The sequence below is a fragment of the Euleptes europaea genome, chromosome 14 (assembly GCF_029931775.1).
Source record: "Euleptes europaea isolate rEulEur1 chromosome 14, rEulEur1.hap1, whole genome shotgun sequence".
Taxonomy (NCBI): domain Eukaryota; kingdom Metazoa; phylum Chordata; class Lepidosauria; order Squamata; family Sphaerodactylidae; genus Euleptes; species Euleptes europaea.
The window spans coordinates 30,050,222-30,076,906 of NC_079325.1; the positions used below are offsets into that span (position 1 = coordinate 30,050,222).

Genomic DNA, 26,685 nt, shown 5'->3' on the forward strand with positions numbered 1-26,685 from the left:
CTGCCTGCCTCCCAGCCGGCAGCTGCAGAGCCAAGAGGGAAGCGGAGGGGCTCCACAGCTGGCCCCTCCCTGCTCCGGGCTGCCAGCGCAACTTGCCATTGTGAGCAACAGACTGGGGGGGGGGGGGACGACGACGTGCATGAGGCTATGGGAAAGGAGTCCAAGGAGGATTTGTCGCATGGGAAGGGGCATCAATACTGGCAGGGGTGCATTCCTGCTAGGGGCCCTTAGCCAGCCCCCATCCCCACAGGCTCCTGGAGAAGCAGCTGAGTCTATAGGCACAGGCTGGCTCTTTGCTGCTGCCGGCGGAGACCCTTGCTGAGCTCAACCACCAGTGAAGTCCTGCTAAAGAAAAAAAGACAGAAAAAAAGCCCTCCTGCACAGGGCCGGGTCAAAGCACCAGAAGCAACCCAAAGGGGCTTGCAGCCTGCTCGGCTGCCAGCGATGTCCAGTTTCCCCGGAGTCTAGGATGCAGGCGCCAAACAAGGTGTTCGCTGGACATGTGGGTGCCAGCCAGGAGGTCCGCCCAAGAGCACCCCCCTGCAGACTGACAGTCGCCTCCGGCAGGTCAGACTCCAGTGCTCCGGCTCAGGCTCTCCTCATCCAGGAGGTTTAGCTTGCTTCTGCTTTTTCCTGGAGCAAGAGGAGAGAGAGAGAGAGAGGCCATTAGCAAGTTAGAATGTCGGGCTAGGGCCTACAAGACCCAGGTTAGAATCATGAAGCCAGCTGGGTGACCTTGGGCAAGGCACAACTCTGTTAGAGCTCTCTCAGCCCCACCTCACAGGATGTCTGTTGTGGGGAGGGGAAGGGAAGGTGATTGTAAGCCGGTTTGAGTCTCCCTTAAGTGGTAGAGAAAGTCAGCATATAAAAACCAACTCTTTCTTCTTCAACATCCCCATTCTGCCATGGAAGCTCGCTGGGTAACCTTGGGCCAGTCACACACACTCTCAGGCTAGCCTACCTAACAGGGCTCCCGTGAGGATAAAACGGAGGAGGGGAGAATGATGCTGCTAATCCACTGTGGGTTACCACTTGGGCCTAAATCAATCAGTCCTTGCTGGCTTGGCAACAAATGACTGAGTGCGGCCGGGGTGGTGGGGGTGGTGGGAACAACTACACATTTTACGGTACAAAAGGAAATCAATGCAGATTCTGCACTAGGGAAAACACATACAGCAAAACCAGCACAAGGGTGGTGCTAAGAGCACCTGCCAAGAAGAAGAAGCAGCCCTCTGCTCCACTCTCCCCCTCAGCTGCAAATGCACCATGTAGCTGAGTGACTGGAAGCAAATTTGGGTCAATAAATGGCCTCAGAAACACTAAGTGTACATGGTGTAGTGGAGTCTGACCTGGAGAACTGGGTTTGATTCCTCACTCCTTCACATGAGCAGTGGAGGCTAATCTGGTGAACTGGATTGGTTTCCCCACTCCTACACATGAAGCCAGCTGGGTGACCTTGGGCCAGTCACACACTCTCAGCACCCCCTACCTCACAGGGTGTCTGTTGTGAGGAGGGGAAGGGAAGGCGATTGTAAGCCGGTTTGATTCTCCCTTAAATGGCAGAGAAAGTCGGCATATAGAAACCAGCTCTTCTTCTTCTTCTAAATTAATGTGTCTGAAGCACTCTGGTCTCTCTGAAGTGTCACATAAAGGCTACGCATACTTATTCCCCATCACCTTATTTTGCACAATTTAGTTTCTCAGCTAGACTCAGAGGTCTGGGCAGCTCCGGACAAACTCCATGCTAAATCTACCTTCAGGCTTCTGAAATTTCATCAGGTGCTGCCCGCTCATTTTGCCAGCTCAACAGGACTGGGAACGTGTGAAAATGGGGGCCGAGATGCCCGGGAGGGATGACTTTTGTGCTAGATATGGAATTCTCTACTTTCAGAGGTGCTCAGGGTGACTACAAAACAGCAAAGGAAAGAATGTTATGCCAAGTTTTGGAGAAGCAGATAGCCTGGTCTCTGTTGCTAATTGCAACTTTAATAAAAAAGGCTACTTAAAACAATTCCTTTGCACTGTATGGATTCTGCAAACAAAGCAGATTTCTATACCTGACCTGATTCTTCCACTGTTACAAACTGTTTTCACATCATTTATTCACTCCTTGCAGTGTCAAGGGAGGAAAGGCAAGGAAGAACACAGCAGCCAGGCCTCCACTTACTGAAAACTGACAAATCTAATTCCACTCCTTTTCTGGCTTTTGAGCCTTTGCAATGGCCACTGCCCACACACTTTCCATCACAGCTTCGACAGCCACAGGGGCTAGAAACTTGACTCTTTTTCAAAATTTAAGTAGGAAGCGGAGTTTTGTCCCCAGAGCTGTATTTTGTGCTTTTGTAGAATCCTGGCATATGCCCAGCCTTGAAGACATAGAACCAGGAAGGTAGACAGGGTGGCGGAGGCCGAAGAAAGACAACTGGCTTGCCTAGTGGTCATGCGCACACCACGGCAATTTCCTATGTTGGAGGCAGGTATTTGTATTCACCCACATGAGACAAGATGAAAACTATCTGGAAGAAGAGACATTGTTTTCCTGGAGCTTGGCTGCAGGGGAAAGGGAAACAGACACGCATGTACAATTTAACTCATTCCCTATTCCCTTGCAGTCGGGATCTCCTCCAACCGCCATTAAACCCAGGTAAGCATATTGTGGGAAAGGAAAAGGGGGAAGGCCCCACTCATGACTCAACTGACCCCAAACTTGTTCTACAGCTAGCAACAAAACGAGACAGTAAAACAAATGGCATCCCAGCTGTGGGAGTCACCTTTTCGAATGGTCTTTTGTATTAAAACTCCCTGCAAACACAAAACTAGCACATGAGGGAGAAAGGTTCTAGCCCAGTCCTTTGCCTGCTGGGCTCATTTTCTATTTGCAGGGAGATCTTTTTAAATATGGGGGGAGGAGTTCCAAAGTAGTGTTCTCTCTGCCGTCTTATGCTGCTACATGTGTAGACTGCCTAAAAAGGTGCCCCACCGATTTCATCCCAACTGTGTGGGGCCCACTGATCTTAGGGCAGATCCCAGGGGGCTACAACATTCCCATGATCCTAGCCTCGTGTGCATGGGCCTCTCCTTTGGTGCCTCCTCCCCAAGGTGATGCCAATTCCCTGGGAAAAGCCCAAGAGCTTCCGGCCAAGAGGTTGTATCATTCAAGGAAGCAGCGTGCATTTATGTGGCTCCCGTGCAGCTGGGAGACCAGCTCAAGAGTCCTGTTAAGGAGAGGGGAAATACAAGAGAAGAACCAGGTATTTACCTTGTGATTCTGAAAATAAAAACCCACTCCAGACTCTGGCAGAGAGGCCAGTATTAAATGCAGTTCTCAATTGTGCCAAAGAGAGAGAGGTTTAGCGGGAAGGCTGGAGGAAGAAAGGAAGGAACAGGAGAGAGACCTGCATTTAGCTGCCAAAAGTGGTGAAGGAAGAGCAGAAGTGAAAACACAGAAACAAGACGCTTTGGTGAGAGATTCACGGGGTAATCCTAAGCAGAGGTAACTCCCTTCTACATTCACTGATGTCACGGGCTTAGAAGGGTGTATCTCGCTTGGCATCACACTGTCAGGTTGCCAATACATGCCTTGAAACATGCCAGCAACTGGGGCTCCAGGACTCTCCCCGACCCACTAGTCAGTGTTCAAAGCATCTAATACAAGGAAAAGCTTTCCAGCTGGCTGTTCTGCCCACTAATAGTTATCCCAGGGCAGTTTCTCAGGCACACGCTGAGGTCATGCCAAGGGTGCTTTCACACATACTAAATAATGCACTTTCAATCCACTTTCAGTGCACTTTGCAGCTGGATTTTACCGTGTGAAACGGCAAAATCCGATCGTTAAAGTGCATTGAAAGTGGAATGAATGTGCATTATTCAGCACGTGTGAAAGCGCCCCAAGTATCAGCCATGCCTTCTGGGCCTTACTGCTGCCTGCGCAAGCTGGGAATGAGACTATTTCAGCCACCACCTCCCCTCTCACAGCTGCACACTGTAGGGGAAGATCAATAGCAAGCCATCCTTCAGAGAAGTTCCCCACCTCTCATGGGAGTTCTTCAGGAACCCCGGTAAGGCTTGTAGGAACCCCACAGCTCCCTACAGTATGACGTAAAAACCAGAGCAGTACCATCTCAGCCACTTTGGTCTACAATGAATGGTTGAATTCTAGTTGCTCATTTGGAAATCCCCCAAGGGGGAGCACCATCCTTCTCCCTCTTGCCCCAGAACTTTTCAGATAAAATGGTGACAGATGGGGGTGGGGGGAATAAGGAGAAATAAAAGAGGCGCCCCAGTCATGAGAAGATAAAAAATAAGGCCAAGGGCGATGGTGCAAAATAAAGTAAAAATATACTTTATTACTGAGTTTAAAAACCCCAAACTTCCCCGTGCATTTCTCCGAGAAGCTTCTTCAGGGGAACGTTAGTGTTGCAGTGATTTTCCAAAAAGTGTACAAGATGGTACTCTTTTTGGGAAATCACTGCAACACTAACAGATTATCCTGAAGAAGCATCTTGGAGAAATGTGTCGGGAATTTTTGGGAATTTTAACTCAGTAATAAAGTATATTTTTACTTTATTTTGCACCATCGCCCTTGGCCTTATTTTTTTTATCTCAGAGATGGGGGGCAGGGGCATTCATGTGTCCTCCCTTCCGTTTTTCCTGTCTGCAGCCCCAGGCAAGCAGCTGAGGCTGGCTTCCCTGCAGAGCCTGGCAAGGCAGCTCAGGGCACCCACGCACACTGAGGCCCTGCCTCGAAACCCCAAAATGAGCACATCATGCCAGTGACCTTCTTTGAAGGTCTTGCTCCAAATGCTCCCCCCACCCCGATTTCAGAGTGGACAGCCTTTTACCACAACTGTACCACACCTTCAGCGCCCACTGCCAAAGCATGTTTGTTGCCAATGTTGTGAACGCACAGGCAACATTCTCCTTGGTGTCACACATCCTCTGACCCAGATTAGGCTTCCTGGCTAAAGAAACCTTCTTTTGTTCATAACCATTTGCAGAAAGGGGAGGCTGAACTCCTTTTGATAAAAACGAACAAACAAATAAAATACCCATTTACTAGTATGGAGCAGTGACAAGAGGCTGACATTGAGAAATCCCTCAAGATGAGAGAACAGGATTCCTCCCTGGCATCAGATCCTACACCACAAGATGCCAAATGATTTTACATCCAGGGCAGGATGGTAACCCGAGCTGTCTCCTCTCCATGATATGCCTTCGTACCTGAGCTCATTTATCTGGAGGTGGTGGGAATCAAACGTGGAACCTTTGGGATATCAAGTAAGGCCTCAGCCTGTGTACCAGCCTGGAGCTCTCTTGAAAGCCTCTTCATGGAGGCTGGCCTCAGCCGTTCACAAGCAGACAGGCAAGTACAGAGGAGGACCTCGGCCCTCTGCATCCAAAGGTGCAGCCCAGATCTGAAATTGGGTGGCAAGAAGAACACCAAAGTGTAAAGCTACGCCAGCCTCTGGCAGCCACTGTCACCCGAGCGTGTACCTGCTGCAGCATTCTTGTCGTTCAGAAGCTTTGTCTGGCTGCTGGGGACAATTTTCAGTTCGATGGCATCGGGGGACTGGGGTGAGTTTTGTATCCGGGAGGCCATGAGGGCATTGAGATATTGCAGCCGAGTGACCTGCAGAGATGAACATATAAAAGCGTTTCTATACAAAGAAATTACAGATGACTGTAACAAGTGTGAAAAAAAATCAACAAGAATTAGGACAACCAGGCAGAGAATCTAAATCAGGAAACAATTTAAAACGGCTAAAGAACAGGAACAAAAATATGAAAAGGAGAACAAGTAGGTAATGAAGAAGAAGACAAACCCATAGCGCAAATTCCTTGATTGTAAAGGTTTGATTGAAAACTGATTTCCTAGTTAAAAGCAAAGAATCTCAGTGTGTGATTCAAGACAACAATGGGTTTATTTATGAATGGTGTCTGGAGATTCCTATTCCAGGGGTTCTGTTTTGGCCCACAGAAGGGTTTTGCACCCCAAGTATGTGCTCCTGAGATCTTGAACATGTCTGCCACACTTTTGGGGAATGTTAGAGATTTTCTAATTGTGGAAAGGCTGTCAGGTAAAATAAGTGAGTGGGTGATTTGTGATCTCAAATCACTGAGCTGAATGCAGCCAACCAGTAATCCTCTCGTTCCTTATTTCTTTACATCTTGTCTTTCTTCCACCAGCTTCCCGAATTTCCCATCCAGGCACAGACCAAACCCAGTTCTTCTGAGCTTTTCAGCAAGGTGGCTGCATCAAGGACCTTCCAATCATACCCTGTTTTCTGCTGCCTGCCTGGGACTGCAAAAAGCCGGGGCTGTCAAGCAGCTGACTGGTGGGCTGCATTTGGCCTAACAGGTCAGAAGTTCTTCCAAAGTAGCAAATGAGCGTCAAATTACTCCAACCAACAAGCCAAATTGCACACCCCAAAGGTAGTGCTACTGATTTTTAAAATAACAAAACCTGAGTATATTCTTCGAGGCTTTGTGCCTGGTTGGCCAAAAGAAGCTCGTTCCAGATCCTGTGCTATTGCTTACCTTGATGAACTGCAGGTCGGTAAGAGCTCTGACAGTGTAGTCAGGACAGTACATGGAGTAGTTACTGCTCTCACCACCATCCGGCTGCTGATCGCGACGGTTCATTCTGAGGGTAGACACTGGGGACTGGTGAACTGTTAAAGAAAAAGGTAGCAGGGTTGAAACTGGAGCAGGGACAAGCGGATCAAAAATGTAGCTTCTAACAGAATTTAGCAAATCTTGAATTTAACTAGCATACAGGGGGGAAATATACTCCAAGTGCATGGTGGCTTCCTTCCCCCAAACAGCTAATAATAATAATAGTAAGAGTTGGTTTTTATACCCCACTTTTCTCTACCGTAAGGAGTCTCAAAGCAGCTTACAATTGCCTCCCCACCCCCAGCACAGCAGATACCCTGTGAGGTAGGTGGGGCTGAGACAGTTCGGAGAGAACTGTGACCAGCCCAAGGTCAACCAGTAGGCTTCATATGGAGGCGGGGGGAATCAAATCTGGTTCTCCAGATTAGAGGCTGCTACTCTTAACCACTACACCACGCTGGCTTCTTTCCCTTCACATTCCAACAGTGACAGATAAGTTACTATATGTGTGTATTTGCTCAACTGGTATCATTTACATGCTTTCAGAGTTGGTGATGCGTTGCGGCTGAGCTGTGAACCAGAAGGCCACTGGTTCCAATCTCACCCTTCACTTGGGGGCTTTATAAAGGCTGGTCTGTCAACCTCAGGAAATCTGTAGGTGGAGACAGCACTGCTGTCTCTCCATCTTTTCTCACTAAGTTGCCCTTTAAGTCCTTGGAGCAAATTCCCCCTTCTCAAAACGGCTACTGTGGTGAGAAGAGCCAGGCTAGAGAGAGTGCCTCACCTGAGGATGGAGCTGTCAGAGCAGAGACACCGTAATAAGTGAAGGCTCCATTTTCAAACTTCAGTCCCTCCTTTCCAATCTCAACTTCAACCCTGCCCTGGGAAGGAGAACATGTTAATAGCAAGCCAGGATCAGTACTATCAGGGAAGCAGGAAAAGCATCGGATCTGACAAGTTGCTTCTTAGATTCTAATCTCAATTGCTCCCTTGATTCTGATAATCCAGGTGGCCTCTTCTTACAATACACTCCTATCCTGTTAGGCAAGAGATGAGAAACAGGTGGCCCATAGGTCAGATCAGGATCCCAAAGCAGCATCACTCGGTCCCCTGTGGCTCTACCACTTGCATAGGAATGAGACTTCCTTGTATATATTGCATAAACACAGTCTGTAAAAAGCTGCTTCTGTGGCCTGGCTCCTTTACCTTCAGCCAGCCCCTGAGGCCAGCTGCAGATCCTTCTGTCTCATCTGGCTGGACAAAAAGGTAAAACCGGACCCTGCCACCATCTGCTGGGATCAGAAGAGTCAACCACTCTCATACCCACATATCCCTTACACTCCTCCTTGGTGATGGATTTGATAAGCCACTTGGGAAGCCAATCTGAGCCAAAAAGTGGTATACAAGTATAATAAACAATAAGTAGAATCCACAGTGCAATCTCATCTGCAGGGGTTAGTTCAAAGTTATTTTACCACTCCAAGCAAGGTACATACATCACCTCCTGGGCCCATGCCACTGCTGCTGGCTGGGTACAAGTCAAGATGATGAGGTGTGCCACAGAGATTTGGCTTGGGCCCAGCTGGGGCTGGCAGTGCAGGCCCAGGAGGCGATGCTAATATCATGCTGCCAATGCCTGGGATTGAGCCAAGCCCTTGCTATGCCACCCCATGCAGAGAAAGGCACACCAATCTGCCTCTTAGAGGAAGTACATTGCCCCCTTGTCCCCTTACAGATGACTTCATACCATCTGAGCATGTGAGCCCCACTATTGTGGAGGCTTTTCAGAAACTTCGCTTTAAAGCCTGGCTACTTGTCAAGGGGTGGGGTAGCAGCTCTTGGACCAGTGGATGAACGGCAAAGCTATACCTATTACAATATTTATATCCCGCCTTTCCTCTTGGCTCATGGTGGCCATCTCTGAGTTAGGGAGTTTCATTTGGGGAGGAAGCTTCTACAAACACCATGGGCTGAGACCCAGCACAACCAAAGCCAGCACAATCCCTCCTCCCTGTGTGCTCACACTCTGTCCCCTACCTCCTTTTCCTCTGTTGGTGGTGGGGGAGATGGGGGTAAGGAGAGAGAGATGCATCTTATGCAATAGCTCTCACACTTCATAATGGAAGCGTCTGAGGCTAGAAGAAGCTCCACAACTTCCTTTACAAACCCAGCTCTGTGTGTGAAGAGTTAATTGAGTTTTGCGTGGCCCACTACAGTTTGCTCACTCAGTGCATGTTTGGTAAAATGCAAAAGGAATAAATGGCTCCGTTTTCCCATTAGACCCCCAATGTCTACCAGGGTGCGGTGCAGATTACATAGCCCAGGGAATGCAGCCAGATATTTTGCTTTGGGAAGGGTGTCTGAAGAAAGAAAGAATATTCTGCTTCCTAATATTGTCGAAGGCTTTCACGGTCAGAGTTCATTGGTTCTTGTAGGTTATCCGGGCTGTGTAAGAGTTTAAGAATGAATAAGGCTTGGCTTCCTGTTCTGAAAACCTCCAGACTAACAAAGGCAACAGTCAACAATAGCCATGCAGATTAGTTTTGGATTACACACATTAACAGATCACTTCAGGATACAATGGTTTCATATTAACATACCATACCCTCATTAGCACATTATCTCGATACTTACAGGACAATGATTAGCACATTACTTTTGCAGGACAGTACTCAACTCAAACCCAACCCCTTTCTGACTATATATTACTCTTCCTACACACTTGACACTGAGAGACACTGTCCTTCAGTGTTACTACTCTGAAGATGCCTGCCACAGTTGCTGGCGAAACGTCAGGAAAGAAAATTCCAAGACCACGGTTACACAGCCCGGATAACCTACAAGAACCAATTCTGCTTCCTTTTTTTCTCTGAGGCACTCCACACAAAGTGCAGAGGCGCGTCTTGGGGGTTCTGGCTCTTGCACTGGGAAATGAAGGCAGTTTGCACTCAGGTCAGAAAATGATCACCTGGTACGGAAGGGAACTGGGTGTCAGCATCAGTTCTATGATTGGCAGGCAATTTGAAGCCACGCTGGTCAAGCCTTCTGCATTTGCATGGTTAACAGAACTGAGTAATCTACTGGCTACACACTGGAGACTCCCAATCTTCCACCTTGGACCACTGACTCCAGAGACCCCAAACAGAAAACTATACTGTGAAAGTTTGGATTTAGCTTTGGTCTGGAGTGGGGGTGAAGCTGGCTCCTTAGTTTGCCCTAGCACCCTTATTCGAGGTGGAGGCTTCACCCTGCTTAACTCAGCACGACCCAAAGTTTGGTGCTAAATAAATGCTCGGTGAAAAGTGGTACCTGCAGGATAAGGATGAAATAATTGACTGGTTGGTTGCGCTGGTACAGGTAGTGCTCAGGGGCCAGGCGGTTGCTTTCATCAAACTTCACCTCTTGGTTGACACTTGGGTGTTTCAGCAGGTGCAAGAGGACTTTCTCAGAGATTCGGGCTGGACTGAAGAGGTCTACCTCTGTGGGTGGGCGCAAGCAGGGACATAAAAGGCAGCATCAGCTCATGGCTCATACTTTGCATCCAAGATGAACTGAACACGCACACATCCCTCTCCTCAAAAGGCTGCTTCTGGGAAGTTAATATAAGCAGCAACATCAAGAAGATGACTCTGCAGATGGTCTCAGACTAAAAAAATGAAAGAGGCTGGATACTCTACTTAACCAAGAAAGGCTTTGTGTCCGAAAAAGATGACTACAGGACTGGAGTTTGGGGTTTAGAAAGGAAGTTGCCTTGTTGGATGGAATATTTCCAAAATTATGATTGGTATAACACAAGGTTGCCCTGACCTGGATAGCCCTAGGCTAACCAGATCTCATCAGATCTCAGAACCTAAGCAGGGTCGGTGTTGGTTAGTATTTGGATGGGCAACCTCCAAGGAATACCACGGTCACGATGCGGAGGCAGGCAATGGCAAACCACTTCCAAACATCTCTTGCCTTGAAAACCCTACAGGGTCACAAAAAGGCAGCTGTGGTTTGACGGCACACAAAAAAATAACACAAGGTCACTCCATGGAATTGATGACCAGTTGATCAGATATCTATTCTGCTTTTTGACTGGAATCTCCAAAGCAGTTCCCAATATCTATAAAACACAATGGATCTGTGGTAGATTAATGGAAGAGGGAAAGAAAATCTTCATCTACCATGCAGTTATGCATTCCTCACAGAAACAGCTGCAGTAAAGTATAGCAACTGGTTTAGAGGACTTTTAAACAGAAATTAACAAAATTCACGGAGGCAAGGCCTGTTGGCAGCTATTGGCACGATAACTAAACAGAATCCTCGTGTTCAGAAGAAGGAACCCAGAAACAGATGACGGGAAGACAGACCCAAAGGAAAGAAATGTCGAGGTTCTGGGTTTACACAGAATCTTTCAAAAGCTGGAAGAGGTACTGTGGAAGGTAATTTTGATAATTTCTACATTTAATATAATATCAACAAAAACAGAAAGCTGAACAGACTAATGGACTCTTAATATATCTATTACACCAAACAACAACAGAATGGTTACCCCTTTTTGTGCCCATCCATTGCCCTACCTGATATTACCTGCTCTCCCTCTCTCCAACTGTCATTTTCCAACTGTCATCTTCCCTGCTTCTGGCTTCCCCCCTCTTACAATCCTTCTATCACTCATTTCTCTACATGCTGTACACTGAACCCTGGAGTTATCACACATTTTCCCAGGCTTCTATTTTTAAATGGCCCCACATATCAATATTGCTAACAACCTATATGCAACAACCAATTTTCAGTTTGCAAGTTGATGCAAGCACATTGCCTGAGTCCTAGGATGCTTTTCTTTATTCATGAATCTATCTTTTGGAGGGAATATTCCAAAATCCAGCCTCTCTTTCTAAACGCCTAAGGGCAGCTGCATCAGGTACAGCAACTGCTGGTTCCTGTAATTCAGAAAGCTCAGGGATTGTCCATCTGAAACCTCCTTCCCACGACTCGATTACATCCTGGTCACAATCTTTTCCTTCCAACCAGTACCAGGATATCAATTGCAGATTTATGGCTGCCCCGCTGGTCACTCAGTTGACTGCTCGAGCTATAGCTGAGCTGAGTAGGCAATCTGTAGCTTGGTCTGGCTTGCCATTCTGAGCACGGCATTTTCAGACATGCAAAGAGGAGTGGGGGAGACCTCACTCTGTAGGGGTCTCCAGTAGGCAGCTCACAATAGAGCAGCTCATGCATCCCATAGAAGACTCAGGAATAAATAATTGAAAGATTTGCTCAAGGCATTATTTTTTTTAAAAAGCTTTCATTTAATGGGATTTTTTTCTGGGTGCTGCTTAGCCAATAGCTTCATTCCTAGTGCTCCCCTCGGTCCATGTTGTTTCTAGGGCAGCAAAGACTTGGTAACATGCCTGGGGGGAAGTAGCTCAGGATATTTTTATTACTCAGAAGTAGCTCTCCTTAAAGAAAAAGTTGGCGACCCCTGGTCTACCGCCTGCTGACGTCACAGTGGCCTTTCAAACTACATCGAGAGAGTCGTTTATGTTTATTTGTTTTATATCCCGTTCTTCCCCTACCAAAGAAGGGCTCAGAGCAGATTTTCTTACCCATTTCCAGAGATTCAGAAAATTTATGTGCTACCTGTCCAGAAACATGCCTGCTCGAGGCAGTTCACAAGTTTAAAACCAATACACTTTTTAAATCCCCATAAAATTATCGGCCTTAAAATAAGCCACAAAAATGGTGTATTTGGAGGTTCTAAGTAAAACCACACTCTCTTCGCTTTCTGACAGCGTCTCTTCCGCCCACACTGCTGAAATAGTTCTGAAGGGAGATGTGCTCGCTTCCAAACATCTGGAATATTGCTACATACTGGGACTGCCCCCTGGTATTGTATGTTTAAATTTTAGCACAGCTTTGGAAATGATCTAGTTCCTTTGAAGAAGCACACTCCAAGGAAAGATTTTACCTTCCACTGATTACAGTTAATGCCCTCTGCAGGGCTGAATGGAAGATACTGCAATAGTCATTAAAATCTGTGGGCCTGCATCTAGGGAGGCGGGAAAATTGAGGATTTGCTGCATTATTTGTTTTGCCATCCATCTATGGAGAGTCAGATGCACCAAAATGGCTTTTTTTGTTTTTTGTTGCTGGTGAATAATGAAAGCCGGTCAGCCCATAAGTGGCCCCCTTCGACCAAAACCAAATTAAGTAGTATGAACCTCCCTGCAACATGACTGCTATTTGTAGAACTAAAGACCTACGTATTCAGTAGGCTCTGATTCTACTGGCTGAAAGTGAAACAGCCCTGTGGAACAGGCAGCAGAAATATCTGAGAGATCTTCCAAGTTTCTTTTGTAATTGTTTTTTCACTTTATTAAGCTCGGACCAATTATCTTCTAAGGTGGCGCCTGGACATCCCATTTATGCCCTGTGCAATCTGAGGCTTTGTGTGTGTGTATGATTAATCCATTACCTGTGTGTGTGTACGATTAATCCATTATCTGTTTGCATATCCCATCAATGGAAAAAGGTTTAGATCTTTTGATCCTGTTTTGAAGGAGGACACAAACTGGGTAAACCAGCAGGAACTAGAATAGCTACCAGCAAACAATAGTGAAGATATTCTCTATACGGTAGCTAGATATGACTCTGGCAGCTACAAAACGCTGATAAAAATGTTTCAAAGAGAATGTTGCTGACTGTACAATGGATAATTGGCTCGTATGTTGTTTTAGCAGTTCCGTTTCCATCTGCACGGTTCACTTTCCTTGGGGTTTTGTCCAGCCCTCAGCTAAATAAACAAACTCAACTAATTTTTTTTTTTAATTAGAGAAGCGAAGCGTACTCTTTAGAACACGATTCCATGGGTTTGAGTGTGCTGAATAAAAACTATGACCCTACTTCCAAAAACCCCTAAATCTTGGACGGATTTGTTACGGCTGAAACAAGCAAGCCTCCACTGAATACAATAAAACCTGTCCCTTTAGTGCCAGCCTTTGCCTTCAGCATGTGCCATGGCACTGCCGGGCTGAACCAGGAACTTAATAGGGATGCTTCTTTCCCTGTATCAGGATCAGCAGAGAGGGGCCAGGTCCCTTATGTTGTTGCCACCTGGTGCCCCTGCCTGAGGACAGTTGGTAGTTTCAGGAGCTCACAATCACCGTGAGCCACTATGGACAAATCCCTTCCTTACTCTGGAGCAGTTCAAGGCTAAGCAGCATCAGGTGCTGTGGATCTGACATAGCCAATAAGCAAAGCCCAGCACGGACTTTCCCCCATTTTTATCCAGGATTTACTAGCTTGGGAGGGGGGGGGAGTACCTGAGAAGAATGAGAACCATTGGAGGATGGGCCCCTTCCATGACTTACCTCTAGATAAGAAGCGCTGTGTAGCCAGCAGTAGCTGGGGGGAGATTTTCACCTTGTACTCACTGTCGGACACTTTGAACAAGGAGAAATCTTCTTTCCTGCAATCCACCAAGGTCCCAAGAGGGGGAGGCTTCTTCTTCATTTTGTTATCCCCTGAGGAGGGGGTCAGCAAAGAGAAAGGGGGGGAATTCAAGAAGAAGGAGGAGACAGGTGAGTCAATTCCAAACCAGCCATCAGCAACATTGCTGTTTTCATGAGGATGAAACAAGCTCTCTGGTAAGAGCAGAGACAACAAAGACAGCAGAAGGGTGGTGTAAAAGACAGCAGGGTTCATTGTGAAGTGCCACACAAAGGGTAGAATGAATGGTTTTATTTGCATTTAGCCATAGGCCATTACAAACATGTCAAGGATACCACAGATACATAATAAAAAGAAATACGAGGTTAATAAAATTCTGGATTGATAATAAATATACATAATAAAACTGTGCTAAAACAATGCATACAAAGAAATAATAACTAAAAATTGTGGTGGTGTCCCAATCGGCCAATGGGACCTAGCAACCATTAAAATCAACTTGAAGGTTCAGCTCTCTTAGCAACCGTATTAGACCTTATTTTCTTTGCTGCCAGAGAGTACAGGGAAGTCCTATAAGGACAAAGGGTAGAAGAACTACAGACCAAGGTACTGGGTCCAAAATTCAGCTTCCCCAGGAAGCTGAATCTAGAAAAGCTAGCATCTAGAAAAGCAAGTTTCTGGACCTCAAGGTTGAGAATCTGCCTGGAACTGCTTTATCAAGGATGGTAGAGAGCTGAAGAGGGAAACTTTAATCCTTTCCACCCAAAACCATTTTCTCACAGGGAAAAGCAAACTCTGAGATGCTCCCCCCACCCCGGGGGAAAATATAAGTACCAGGAAGATTTCCCCTGTAAAGAGAGAAGCAGCTCAGAGGTGACATTTTCCAGCAAGAAAACAGTAGAAGTGGAAAACATTAAAGCCTCTCTTCTACCATGCCAGAACATTCTTTAAAATAAACATGGAAGAAATCAAACAGCAGGTAGATTAGTCCCGAGACACTAACTGAATAAAATTATCAAATCAGGGCGGGTCTTTAATGGTTAGCACAGATGTTCCTCCCCAAGTTTACAAGACATTCTGGAAGACAGCAAACATTAGCAAATCTGTTTGATTTACACAAGCTACAGTACTTGGAATATCTTGATGCAAGATCCAATTTTTTTCAGTTTTCAGCACCCAGCTGAACACACAGCTTTGGGTATAAAGTGAACATGGAAAAGAATGTTGTTGTGCTCTGAAGGAATAACCACACGTCATCTGAACACTGGTGGAGGTGAGATGGGGAACTTTCCTTTACACACATACCCCTCCACGAAGGTTTTAATAACTGCCACTAAAATTGCTGTTCCACCTGCAAATATTTAAAAAGATTTGCAAGGGAGCCTGAAGGTGTTCAGATAAATCTAAAGCATATAGCATGAAACTGCAGAGTCTGGGATTCTTTTGGAGGTTCTTCAACAGGGAATGCCCCTTTTTATGGCATACTAGCATACTCCGGGCCTCTCTGTGGGGGATGGGCATTGACTATGGGAGCTGCTATTCTGGCATCCCTGGACACAGTGCTCCAGCTAGGAATGACACGTTATCTCCTGGTACAGGCTGTGGATCTCAGACAAGAAGAGAAGCTCCAGTTCTTCTTTTCTTTCCCTTCTCCAAGAAGCAACAGTTCTACCCTGTGCATACATACTCGGAAGCGCACCCAGTTATGGCCAGTTGGCCTTACTCCCACGTACGCATGCACAGAATTGCAGACTAAAACTCTCTCATTCCCGGAGGGGAAGGGGACTTGTATAAGATTAGCACCATTACCCTTCCCCCCCCCACACCAAACCACAAGTAGTTTCCTCCTGCGAAGGGGAAAGAGTTAACTTGTAAGAGACCTGAGCATGTCCTTCTTGATTTTTCTTAGCTGTTGTTCCAGAAAGCTGTAAAAGTTACTCTAGCCAACTCATAGATTCTATGCATGGTATGATTCTTGCTATGAACAACTCAATGGACTGGTTTACTAAGGAGTGCCTACCTACAGGCACAATTCCCTTTGCTAAAGAACTTAAATTGAAAATAATTTGGCTTGTTCAGGAGAGCAGAAGTTGCCATGGAAACTCTAAAGTGCAGGACTTAATACTATGGAGTTAACTCAACATCCTCAAAGTGCAGTGCAATGCATAGTCTGCCTATTTAATTAGTTGCATGTAAAACAGCAAACTCTGGCAGAAAATTACAGTGAAATGGAGAGGCTGGTCAGGTGTCATGGTATTTTCCATGGTTAGTTTAGTCTTGATAAGAAGGTAACTCCACAACCCAGCCTGTGTAGAGGAAAGAATCTTTATCTTGATTAGAGGGGGAAAAATCCAAGCCAAACAGGCCCTACCTGCCTGGAAACAACTTACTGTAGTCATCTGACTCATCCATTATCTCTGATTTTATGATCTCCTCAATCACATCTTCTAGTGTCACCAAGCCCATGACTTCATAGAAGGGGTCTCCTTCACCTTCGTTGTTCACCTTCTGAACAATGGCCATGTGTGATTTACCTAGGAAAGAGAAGAAGGGAACAAACAATGCATGGTAGACCACAGTGCAGCCAGAGAATAGGCACTGCAACCATCTAAGAGAGAAATAACAGCCTGTATATAGACCTTTAGAGTACTTCAAATATGCTATCTTTTTCTTGTAAAGATTACATCCCTGTAAGGTAAATCAGCATTATTAACCTCCACGTTTGTGTGGGGGGGTGTTGCTAAATAAAGGTTTTGGCTCCTTACCACCTAGTGACCTCATGACAGAACTCAAACCATGGACCTCACCATTCATAGCTCAGTCTGTAGTTCTTGCTTTGCTCCATATAGGCAGAAACGATGGTGAAGCATCTTCGAACAAAGATACTCCTGAACCTGGGTTACGATAGGTTGCCAGTGTGTGCTATTCTGTACCAACCTCGTGCAGAATTCCATGAGGGGCTGGGGCTTAGTGGTAGAGCATCTGCTTGGCATGCAGAAGGTCCCAGGTTCAATCCCTGGCATCTCCAGTTAAAGGGACTAGGCAGGTAGGTGATGTGAAAGACCCCTGCCTGAGACCCTGGAGAGCCGCTGCCGGTCTGAGTAGACAATACTGACTTTGATGGACCAAGGGTCTGGTTCAGTATAAGGCAGCTTCATGTGTTCATAATAGGGAGAGAACTTCCATTTCATTATTTTATTTACTTTAGTTATATCCCTACTTTCCCCCCCATTGAGAACCGGAAGCAGCTTACATCGCTCTCCTCTTGTCCATTTTATCCTCCCAACAGCCCGGTGAACAAGGTTAGGCTCAGAGTTGGTAAGACCGAGCGTGGTGTGAGTAGCCCATGGTCCCCCAGCGAACTCTCATGGCAAAGAAGGGAGTCAAACCTGGGTCTCCCAAATCCTAGTCTGACACTCTAAACACAACTCCACACTGGCAAATTATTTTGTCAGTTGATGGTAAGGCAGCATTGTCATTTATTCATTCTGGAATTTATTCAATGCAGCCAGAACCATTATTACCGAAAACTACAAAAACAAAAACCCACAAAATAATGTTACTCCAGCTGATCACAGGTTTTTAAAAAAATACATGATCGGACAAGTGAGGAAGGGAGAAGCGTTTGACTCCATCCTGCTAGCCTCCATTTCCCCTCATCTTGGTCAGGAGCCTCTTTTCCTTCCTGCCACCAATTTGCTTGCTGCTTTTGCCCCCGCCCCCAATACACAGTACACCCACCCAATTCCCCTGCTTGTCTGGTCTTCTTTTCTTCCGGCCATTTGCCCAGCACGATCTCTTCCACTCTACTCCAGGTCTGCTTTTTCTTCCTTCTCATAGCCCCAGAGGTATCTGTTTTTTTCTCTCCCCCCCTTCCCTCTCACTAGAGCCCCGTGGCACAGAGTGTTAAGCTGCAGTACTGCAGTCAAAAGCTCTGCTCACGACCTGAGTTCGATTCCGCCATAAGTTGGTTTCAGGTAGCCGGCTCAAGGTTGACTCAGCCTTCTATCCTTCTGAGGTTGGAAAAAGGAGGACCCAGCTTGCTGGGGGTAAAGTGTAGACGACTGGGGAAGGCACTGGCAAACCACCCAGTAAACATAGTCTGCCCAGTAAACGTCGGGATGTGATGTCACCCCATGGGTCAGGAATGACCCAGTGCTTGCACAGGGGACTACCTTTACCTTTCCCCCCCTCTCACTGCTCCCCATCCTCTTGGCTGCAGCCCCTGTATTCTCTCCCCTAGCAGCCCCCAAAGGCTCTCTTCTTTCCCTTTCCTATTCCCTAATCTGGCTCGCTTCACCTCCTGGTGGAGGAAGGGGGTCACACAAGGGTGGGCACAGTTTTGGCTTTTTCACCCTACCACACCCCACTGTGCAGATTATTTTGTCTACATGGTGGGGCAACATGTGGGAATTCGATGTATGATAGGATCAAGGAGGTAAGATTGCTGGTAGGTAACTCACAACTGTGTATTGCGTTTTAAAACTGAAGAAAAGTAGGGCTACATTCAGATCACACACACACACAATATCATAGTTAAGGAAATATATACAGAAACCCAGCCTGTTGCCAGGATTGCATGTATTCTGCCATCCCTTTCTCCTTCCTTCTTGCGCCAAGGATCTCAACTAAACAATTCTCCATGACATATAAATGCAGGCATGCAAGTTAGCTGGAACTAGTTTTCTTTCGAAATATGATATCTACCCAGGAGATGTTGACAGTTGCTGCTGTAGTTATGAACTAGCTCAATGATAAATAATGGAAGTTTGGAATAAATATTTATAGGTACTTGTTTTCTCTTTCTCAATTGCATGGCTTATACAGTGCTTGGATGCCTGTGGGTTGCTTGGTCTTATCTGAGCTTATTTTTAATAACGTGACAACAATAATAAAAATGCTTGAATCCTGTCCCAAGGCAGCCTGAATTACACCAAATCAAAAGCTGAATTTAGCAGCCTGCATAAATAATAAACATTCTTTTAAAACACGCATTTATTTAGTCTGCTTTTCTCACCAAAAATATTTACTTGCAGTCTTGTGCTACTTTTTAGCTGGAAGGTTGCTCAATTGGTTCACACACCAAAAACATTAACAATAAAATAAATCTAATTCAACCAAAATCGAAAACATCTGCAGCATAAAACAATACGGCTCAAAAAGATTAAATTCCACTTCCAAGTGCCTAGCAGAATAAAATGTCTTCAACCACCTTCGAAAGGAAACAAGTGAAAGAACAGGATCAGTCTTAATGGGAAGCAGTTTCCATACAATAGCGGCAGTGACTGAGAAGGCCCTGCTTCCGGTGCATGTTAAACTTGCATCCACTTGAGAAAGTATTCTGAGCAGGGGCGCACAAGCAGGTCTTAAAGAACCAGGGAGTAGGGAGGGGGACACATAGAAACAGGTTCTCTAGAATTTGCATAATTTCACTTATTTTACACAAATCAGTCTTTTTTTAAAACAATTTTTAAAAACTAAGAAGCCTTTTCCTAACTGAGGCAAAATGCTGGACACTGAAAGCCCATGCCCTGCCACTGGAAATCTTGTTCAGCAACTTCTCTGTCCACACACCTTCAAATATACACCTTTACATTCAACTTCTTTAAACACAAACACACACACAAGTTTTTAGACCTCATCATTCTCGAGCAGCCTGATTAGCCTCGTTTGATCCAAGGATGTCAGGGCTTGGGAGCCGAGCAGGGTCAGCCAGTGTTAGCACTTGGATGGGAGCCTGCCAATGAAGATTGGGATTGCTATGCTTTGGAAGACAATGACAAACCACCCCTGCTCTTCTCTTGCCTGGAACGCTCTGTGGATGGAGTTGCCACAAGTCAGCTGTGACTCGATGACCCACTCTTCTTCATCATTCTCCATCCCCAGCTGTTTCCACAGATGTCCATCTTGCTCTCCTTACCGCAGTATTGTTTCTTGCAAGCATCAATGTGATGTCACCCTTGATTCATTCTGCTGCTATCTCCCCTCGCTTTGTGGTGGCCTTTTCTAAACCTGGTTTCAAACTATCTTTTTGGAAATATTGCACTCAAAGTGCCTTTGGAAGCCATGTGGACAGGAAGAAGCACATTTCCCCCGATCCCACTCACATCAGTACCACTTTCTTTACCTCAATAATTAAGGTGAACTTTGAGAGCAGAGAATCAATTTGCCCTCTTTTATGCTTAAGATGCCATTACCTGTCCTAATTCTTGAGATAGGCTGAACCACACACCTACTGTAATGCATGCTAGGGGTCACAGGGCTCAAATTGGGGACCTGGCAGGCGAGGCACAGATTCTTTACTCTTAAAGTTTACTCTTTACTTACAAAACACATAGTTAAATTGTGGAACTCCCTGCCCCAGGATGTGGTGATGGCTGCCAACTTGGAAGGCTTTAAGAAGGGAGTGGACATGTTCATGGAGGAGAGGGCTATTCATGGCTAGTAGTAAAAATGGAAACTAGTCATGATGCATACCTATTCTCTCCAGGATCAGAGGAGCATGCCTATCATATTAGGTGCTTTGGAACACAGCAGGATAATGCTGCTGCACTCATCTTGCTTGTGGGCTTCCTAGAGGCACCTGGTTGGCCACTGTGTGAACAGACTGCTGCACTTGATGGGCCTTGGTCTGATCCAGCATCACCTTTCTTATGAAGTTGGGAGGAGGGAGCTGAAGGCATTTTGAGCTGGGATTCAGACACCCTGGACCGGCATCCTCCTGTTTCAGGAGACTCCATCATGCATTTTATAACTGCAAGGTGAGCAACGAGTAAGACTGCTTCCCCGTACTTAATGCAGACTACATCTCGGCCAGCTTTCTGCCCTTTGTTGCCTCCTAGCTAGTTCGCTGGCATATACAGCCAGGTTTTACAACAGCTCCCTTGGTTGCCTACAGCCTCTACCCCTGCCCATCTCCTCTGCCTCTGGCCACTCATGGCCTGGCCAGTTGTTAGCATCTAGCCTTCCCAGTGGCCCACATCTGGGAGGGGCTGTGGCTCAGTGGTAGAGCATCTGCTTGGCATGCAGAAGGTCCCAGGTTCAATCCCCGGGATCTCCAGTTAAAGAGACCAGGCAAGTAGGTGATGTGAAAGACCTCTCTGCCTGAGACCCTGGAGAGCTGCTGCCTGTCTGAGTAGACAATAATGATGTGAGGGTCTCTGTCTTTGTGTCTCTGCTTTCCATCACCTGCGGTGTTATCAGTGAACTCGTAAAAGCAGTTCACACCTTCTGGTCTCAGGCGCCAGGCCTGATGGCCCATGTATCTTCCCCCCCGCTGTTCTTCCTGCCAGTACTCCCTCAGGCCGGTGCGGCCTTGGAAGTGTGATAGCCGCACCAGACTTCCTGGGATCCGTCTGATGTTTTGTATTATGCCAAGCTTGTAACTTCCCATAACAATAAGTGTGAACCCCAGTGCCCCAGTGCCCTGGAGTCAATATATTCTGTAAACCCGTATAGCCCCTCACTTGCAACTTTCTACCTGTGCCTGTCTCATCTCCTGAAGGCTTCAATAAATCTATTGTTTCTGTATCAACGTCTGAGCAACTGATTTGGAGAAGCAAACTCAGAGAGGGGGATCTCTCACATTAAGTTGCAAGTCCTTGCCTCTCGGACTGCAGCTGTACCGCTTTGGACAGAATGTCAGCCGACGAGGACACCACCCCTAACCCCGATGCCCCCAAGGATCCGGACGAGCCGGAGAAGCCGGACCCGAAGGAGGAGGGAGCCAAGCCAAAGGAACCGAAGGGTCGCGCCCCCGACCAAGATCGGGACGGACGTCCCCGGGGGCTTACTTATTGGCTGGACTCTCCCAAGGGCTGGTCGCTCTCGCGGACTGCGGCGAAGGATCGCCGGTTGGCCTTCCCCAGCACGGGACTCGAAGGGGACCCGGCCCGCAAAGAGGCCCTCATGGAGGAAGAACGAAAGCAGTGGCAGGAAGACCGCCGGGCTATGCAGGAGCAGATGGAGATCATGCAACGCGTAATGGGTGAGATGGCCACGACCCTAGATGCGCTGAAGTTGCAACCTCCAGCCGGTGCTCCCCCAGACGGGGCGCCGGTAGTTCCGCCCGCAACCCCTGCCCCCCCGGCCCGTCGGGACCTGAAAGTCACGTATGACGGGTCGGGAGACCAGTTGACCTTTTTTATGGTCCAAGTAGACATTTTTATGCGGGAACAAGGCCGAACCTTCGTTTCGGAGGAGTCCCGGGTGCAGTACGTGGCTTCCTTACTGCAAGGGGAGGCGGCTGCCTGGATGGTGTTGCAGTATGAACTCCGCTCGCCGGTGCTGCGAACCCTGGACGAGTTCATGGTAGCACTCCGAAACCGTTTTGAGGACCCGACTCTGGGTGAGCGGGCTAAAGCCTCCCTGATGCAACTGCGCCAAGGGACTAAGTCGGTGGCGCAGTATGCAAGTGAGTTCCAGTCACTGGCTAGCCGAATTCTGGACTGGAGTGAAGCTACCTTGGTACAATGTTTCAGGGAGGGTCTCAACCCAGACCTCCAACATTGGGCCTTCATGCAAGGGAACCCCCCGGATGTGGAAGGTTGGGTTCGCCATGCTGCTGACATCGAGAATCGCAAACAACTCCTGAACTTGTCCAAGCAACGGCTTGGGCGAGACCCCAGGCCCCGAGGTGACCGTGGCCGGGAACTCCGGCAAGGGGGTGGCGGGGGTCTCTCGGCCGCGGAACGCCGCAAGCGGTTCGAGGCCGGCGTCTGCCTGATCTGCGGGGGAAAGGGTCACTTTGCATCGCAATGCCCCTCTCGCTCAGGCCGTCCGACCCCCCCCCGCCAAACCCAGGCCGAGCCGACGAAACCGGCCGCCGACAGCCAGCCTCGCCGCAGAAGTGGACCACTGAGCCGGCGCTCCGGCGCACCCTCCGCTCTCCACGCGCGCCCCCAGGATGGGGCATCCGACTCTACGGTCCCATCGGGGTCCCGGATTACAAATACCGTCTTTGATTCGGACGGCTCCCCGGAAGCCACCACCCCGTCCCCCTCTTCCAGCGAGGAGGAAGAGTGGGAACAGCCGGCAAAAAACGCCGTCGGTCTGCTGTAGAGGGGGCTCCGCAGCAGACCGTCCCTATCGTTGTGCAAGGAGCTCCACCGATGGTAAGCGCCCAAGAGGACAATGTATTTGTGCGTGTTCATCTGTCCCTACCCAAAGGGGGTCCCCCGTTAGAGGTCCCCGCGTTGGTCGACTCGGGGTGTGCCCGCACCATGATAAATGAGGAAACTGCCAAGAAGTTGGGTGTCCGGCGCAAGCGGCTTCCGGGACCCCTCCGTTTTTCCCAAATGGACGGGAGTGACTTTAAACGGGGCCCTGTGACCCACAGAACTGCAGCCGTGATTATGTCCGTGGGGGAACATTGGGAACGGTTGTATTTCACCATCGCCCCTATTGTAACCCCTGTGGTGTTAGGGATGAACTGGTTAAGAGGACACAATCCCTCCATTGATTGGGTTAAACGGGTGCTTTCCTTCCCCGAAAACCCCTGTGGGTTGCATGACAAGGAACGGGTACTCAGAACTCCAGCCGCCGCACTGGTAGGGTCCCCCGCCCCAGTCTCTCCTCAATTACCCTCTGAGTACTCGCAGTTTACTGATGTTTTCGATGTTAGAGAGTGCGACGAACTGCCTCCCCACAGAGAAACGGACTGTGCCATCGAGATTGTAGGGGAAGGCAAACTGTCTAAGGGAAAGGTTTACCCCATGAGCCCTAGTGAAAAGACTGTATTGCGAGACTATCTGGATGTCAATCTGGCGAGGGGTTTCATACGCCCCTCCAAGGCTCCTTATTCAGCCCCAGCTTTCTTTGTAAAGAAAAAGACGGGAGATTTAAGACTGTGTATTGACTTTCGCAGACTGAACGCAGTCACCCAGTCTAATGCTTACCCCCTCCCTCTTATTCCTGACCTTCTAGCACAATTAAAGGAGGGCCGAATCTTCACCAAACTGGACTTGGTAGAAGCCTACCACCGCATTCGCATCAAAGAAGGAGACGAACCCAAAACGGCCTTTTCCAGTTGTTTTGGGATGTTTGAGTACCTGGTCATGCCGTTCGGACTTTCGGGGGCTCCGAGTGTCTTTATGCAATTAATTAATGAAGTTTTGCATGATTTACTGTTTCGGGGGGTGGTGGTATTTCTCGATGACATTCTTATTTACTCTGAGACCATGGAAGAACATGTGCGCCTAGTGCGAGAAGTGCTCCAGCGGCTGCGGGAGCACAAACTGTATGCTAAGGTGTCCAAGTGTGAATTCCACCAACCTTCTATTACATTTCTGGGGTATGTGATTTCCCACCAAGGGTTGGAAATGGACCCCGCCAAGGTCCAGGCGGTGCGGGACTGGGAAACCCCCACTACCCGCCGCCAACTTCAACAGTTTTTGGGGTTTGCCAACTTTTACCGGAATTTCATTCCCAACTTTGCCCAAGTTGCGCTTCCCCTCACTGCCCTGTTGCGTACCAAGGACAGGGGGGCTAGCGCCGCACTCCCCTCAGCCCGTCTGCAATGGTCTCCCCAGTGCCAGCAAGCTTTTGAACGTTTAAAGCTACTTTTTTCATCCGAACCCGTTTTGGCTCACCCGGATTGCACCAAGCCCTTCGTGGTGCAGGTGGATGCCTCGGATGTAGCCATGGGCGGGGCCCTATTGCAGAGGGATGAGGGGGGACGGTTGAGGCCATGCGCCTACTTCTCCAAGAAGTTTTCCCAGTCCGAAATCAACTGGGCCATTTGGGAGAAGGAGGCAGCAGCGGTCAAACATGCCCTTACCATATGGAGACACTTCTTAGAGGGGGCCGAGCTGCCGTTCGAAGTGTGCACAGATCACAAGAATCTTGAGGCTCTCAAGGGAGCTAGAAAACTCAATGCCAAACAAATTCGGTGGGCCCAATTTTTTGCAAAATTCCGGTTCACCCTCAAACATGTCCCTGGCAAAGAAAATGCCCTAGCTGATGCTTTGTCACGACTTCCCCAGTATCGCAACGATTTCGATCGCCCCGTCGACTCCCTGTTCACTCCCGAACAGCGAGGGGAAGTCCCTGGCTTGGCCGTCACCACCCGATCCCAAGCCCGCCAACCGGAGACCCCCCCTACGCTCAAAGGTATCCCGGAAGCATTCCAACAGCGACTCCGGGACGCCTCCTTACAGGAGGAGGAGCACCATCTCCTCCCCACTGGCTTGGAACGAACCAACACTTGGTGGGTGCAAGGGGGGAAACTATATGTCCCATCTTCCCTTCGCAAAGAAGTATTGGGACTTGTACATGGGGCCAGGCTAGCGGGTCATTTTGGTTTCATAAAAACGCTTCACCTGGTTCGAAGGCAATTCTGGTGGCCCGGTATGAGATCTGATGTAGAGTTGTATGTGCGCAGCTGCCCCACCTGCGCCACAGCCAAGAAACGGATGGGAAAACCCCCGGGGCTTCTCAAACCGCTTGAGAACCCCTCCCGTCCCTGGGAAGTCATCGCCATGGATTTTATCACCGACCTACCTCCAAGTCGGGGGAAAACGGTTCTCTGGGTTATCACAGATCTCTTTTCCAAACAGGTTCATTTCGTTCCATGTGCAGGTCTTCCTTCAGCCCAGGGCTTAGCTAAACTGTTCATCACGCACGTCCTCAGGCTACACTCGATCCCAAGGAAGGTCCTCTCCGACCGGGGGGTCCAGTTTGTTGCCAAATTCTGGCGGGCTTTCCTAAAGTTAATGGGAGTGGAGGAACAGGGCCTTTCTTCCGCCTATCACCCCCAAACGGATGGTCAAACGGAACGAGTAAATGCGGTAGTAGAATGTTATTTGCGTTGCTATGTAAATTTCCACCAGGACGACTGGGTCGACCTGCTGCCATTTGCCGAATATGCGTACAACAATGCGCCTCATTCCTCTACCGGCTTTAGTCCCTTCCAAGTTATATACGGGACGGATTTTGGCCCTTTCGGTTCTGCCCCCGTCTCGCCGGAGCTCCAGTCTACCCCTGATCTTCAGGAGTGGATTCAGGTGGTTAAATCCACCTGGCCATGGTTGCTCAAAAATCTGGAAAGGGCAAAAAGCAAGTACAAGGAACAAGCAGACAAACACCGGTCTCCGGGATGGGAACTCAAGGTGGGGGAGCAAGTTTATCTGTCCACCAAAAACCTCCGCTCTCTTCGCCCCTGCAAAAAACTGAGCGACCGTTATGTAGGACCTTTCCCCATTACCAGAGTAATCAACGAGGTTACCGTGGAACTGAGTCTCCCTAAGACTCTCAAGGGAGTTCATCCAGTCTTCCATATAAGCCTCCTCAAACCTTATGTAGCAGCTCCCCAGTTCCACCCCCCTCCCGCTCATGAGATTCCTACCGTAGTAGGAGGGGATACCCATTTGGAAATATCCAAGGTTTTAGATTCCAAATGGAAGAAAGGGAAACTGTTTTACTTTGTTCGCTGGAAAAACCTTGGCTCCGCTCATGACGAATGGGTGGCCGCACCCCACATGGCAGCTCCTCGCTTGGTCCGAGAATTCCACCTCGCTTATCCCGATAAGCCTCGTCCTCTCGGAGGGGGGCCTTAAGGGGGGCAGAATGTGAGGGTCTCTGTCTTTGTGTCTCTGCTTTCCATCACCTGCGGTGTTATCAGTGAACTCGTAAAAGCAG

The 26,685-nt window shown here is 48.2% G+C and overlaps 1 protein-coding gene across 2 annotated transcripts in view; it reads right to left on the reverse strand.

Annotated features, from left to right (window-relative positions):
* Positions 1–536: 536 nt before the first annotated feature.
* Positions 537–26,685, reverse strand: part of CNNM3 (cyclin and CBS domain divalent metal cation transport mediator 3) — a 42,700-nt gene continuing 16,551 nt past the window's right edge. Inside the window, exons 2-9 of one of the 2 annotated variants that reach the window (XR_008933773.1) lie at positions 16,440–16,583; positions 13,971–14,123; positions 9,925–10,094; positions 7,400–7,496; positions 6,538–6,671; positions 5,494–5,629; positions 3,260–3,362; positions 537–633 (exon numbers count right to left, since the gene is read on the reverse strand). Coding sequence is in view for 1 of the 2 variants with exons in the window: in XM_056860677.1 (XP_056716655.1) it covers positions 569–633; positions 5,494–5,629; positions 6,538–6,671; positions 7,400–7,496; positions 9,925–10,094; positions 13,971–14,123; positions 16,440–16,583 (899 nt within the window). In the remaining variant the exon portion in view is untranslated. The remainder of the gene's footprint in view (positions 634–3,259; positions 3,363–5,493; positions 5,630–6,537; positions 6,672–7,399; positions 7,497–9,924; positions 10,095–13,970; positions 14,124–16,439; positions 16,584–26,685) is intronic. The other variant, XM_056860677.1, reaches the window with a different exon arrangement.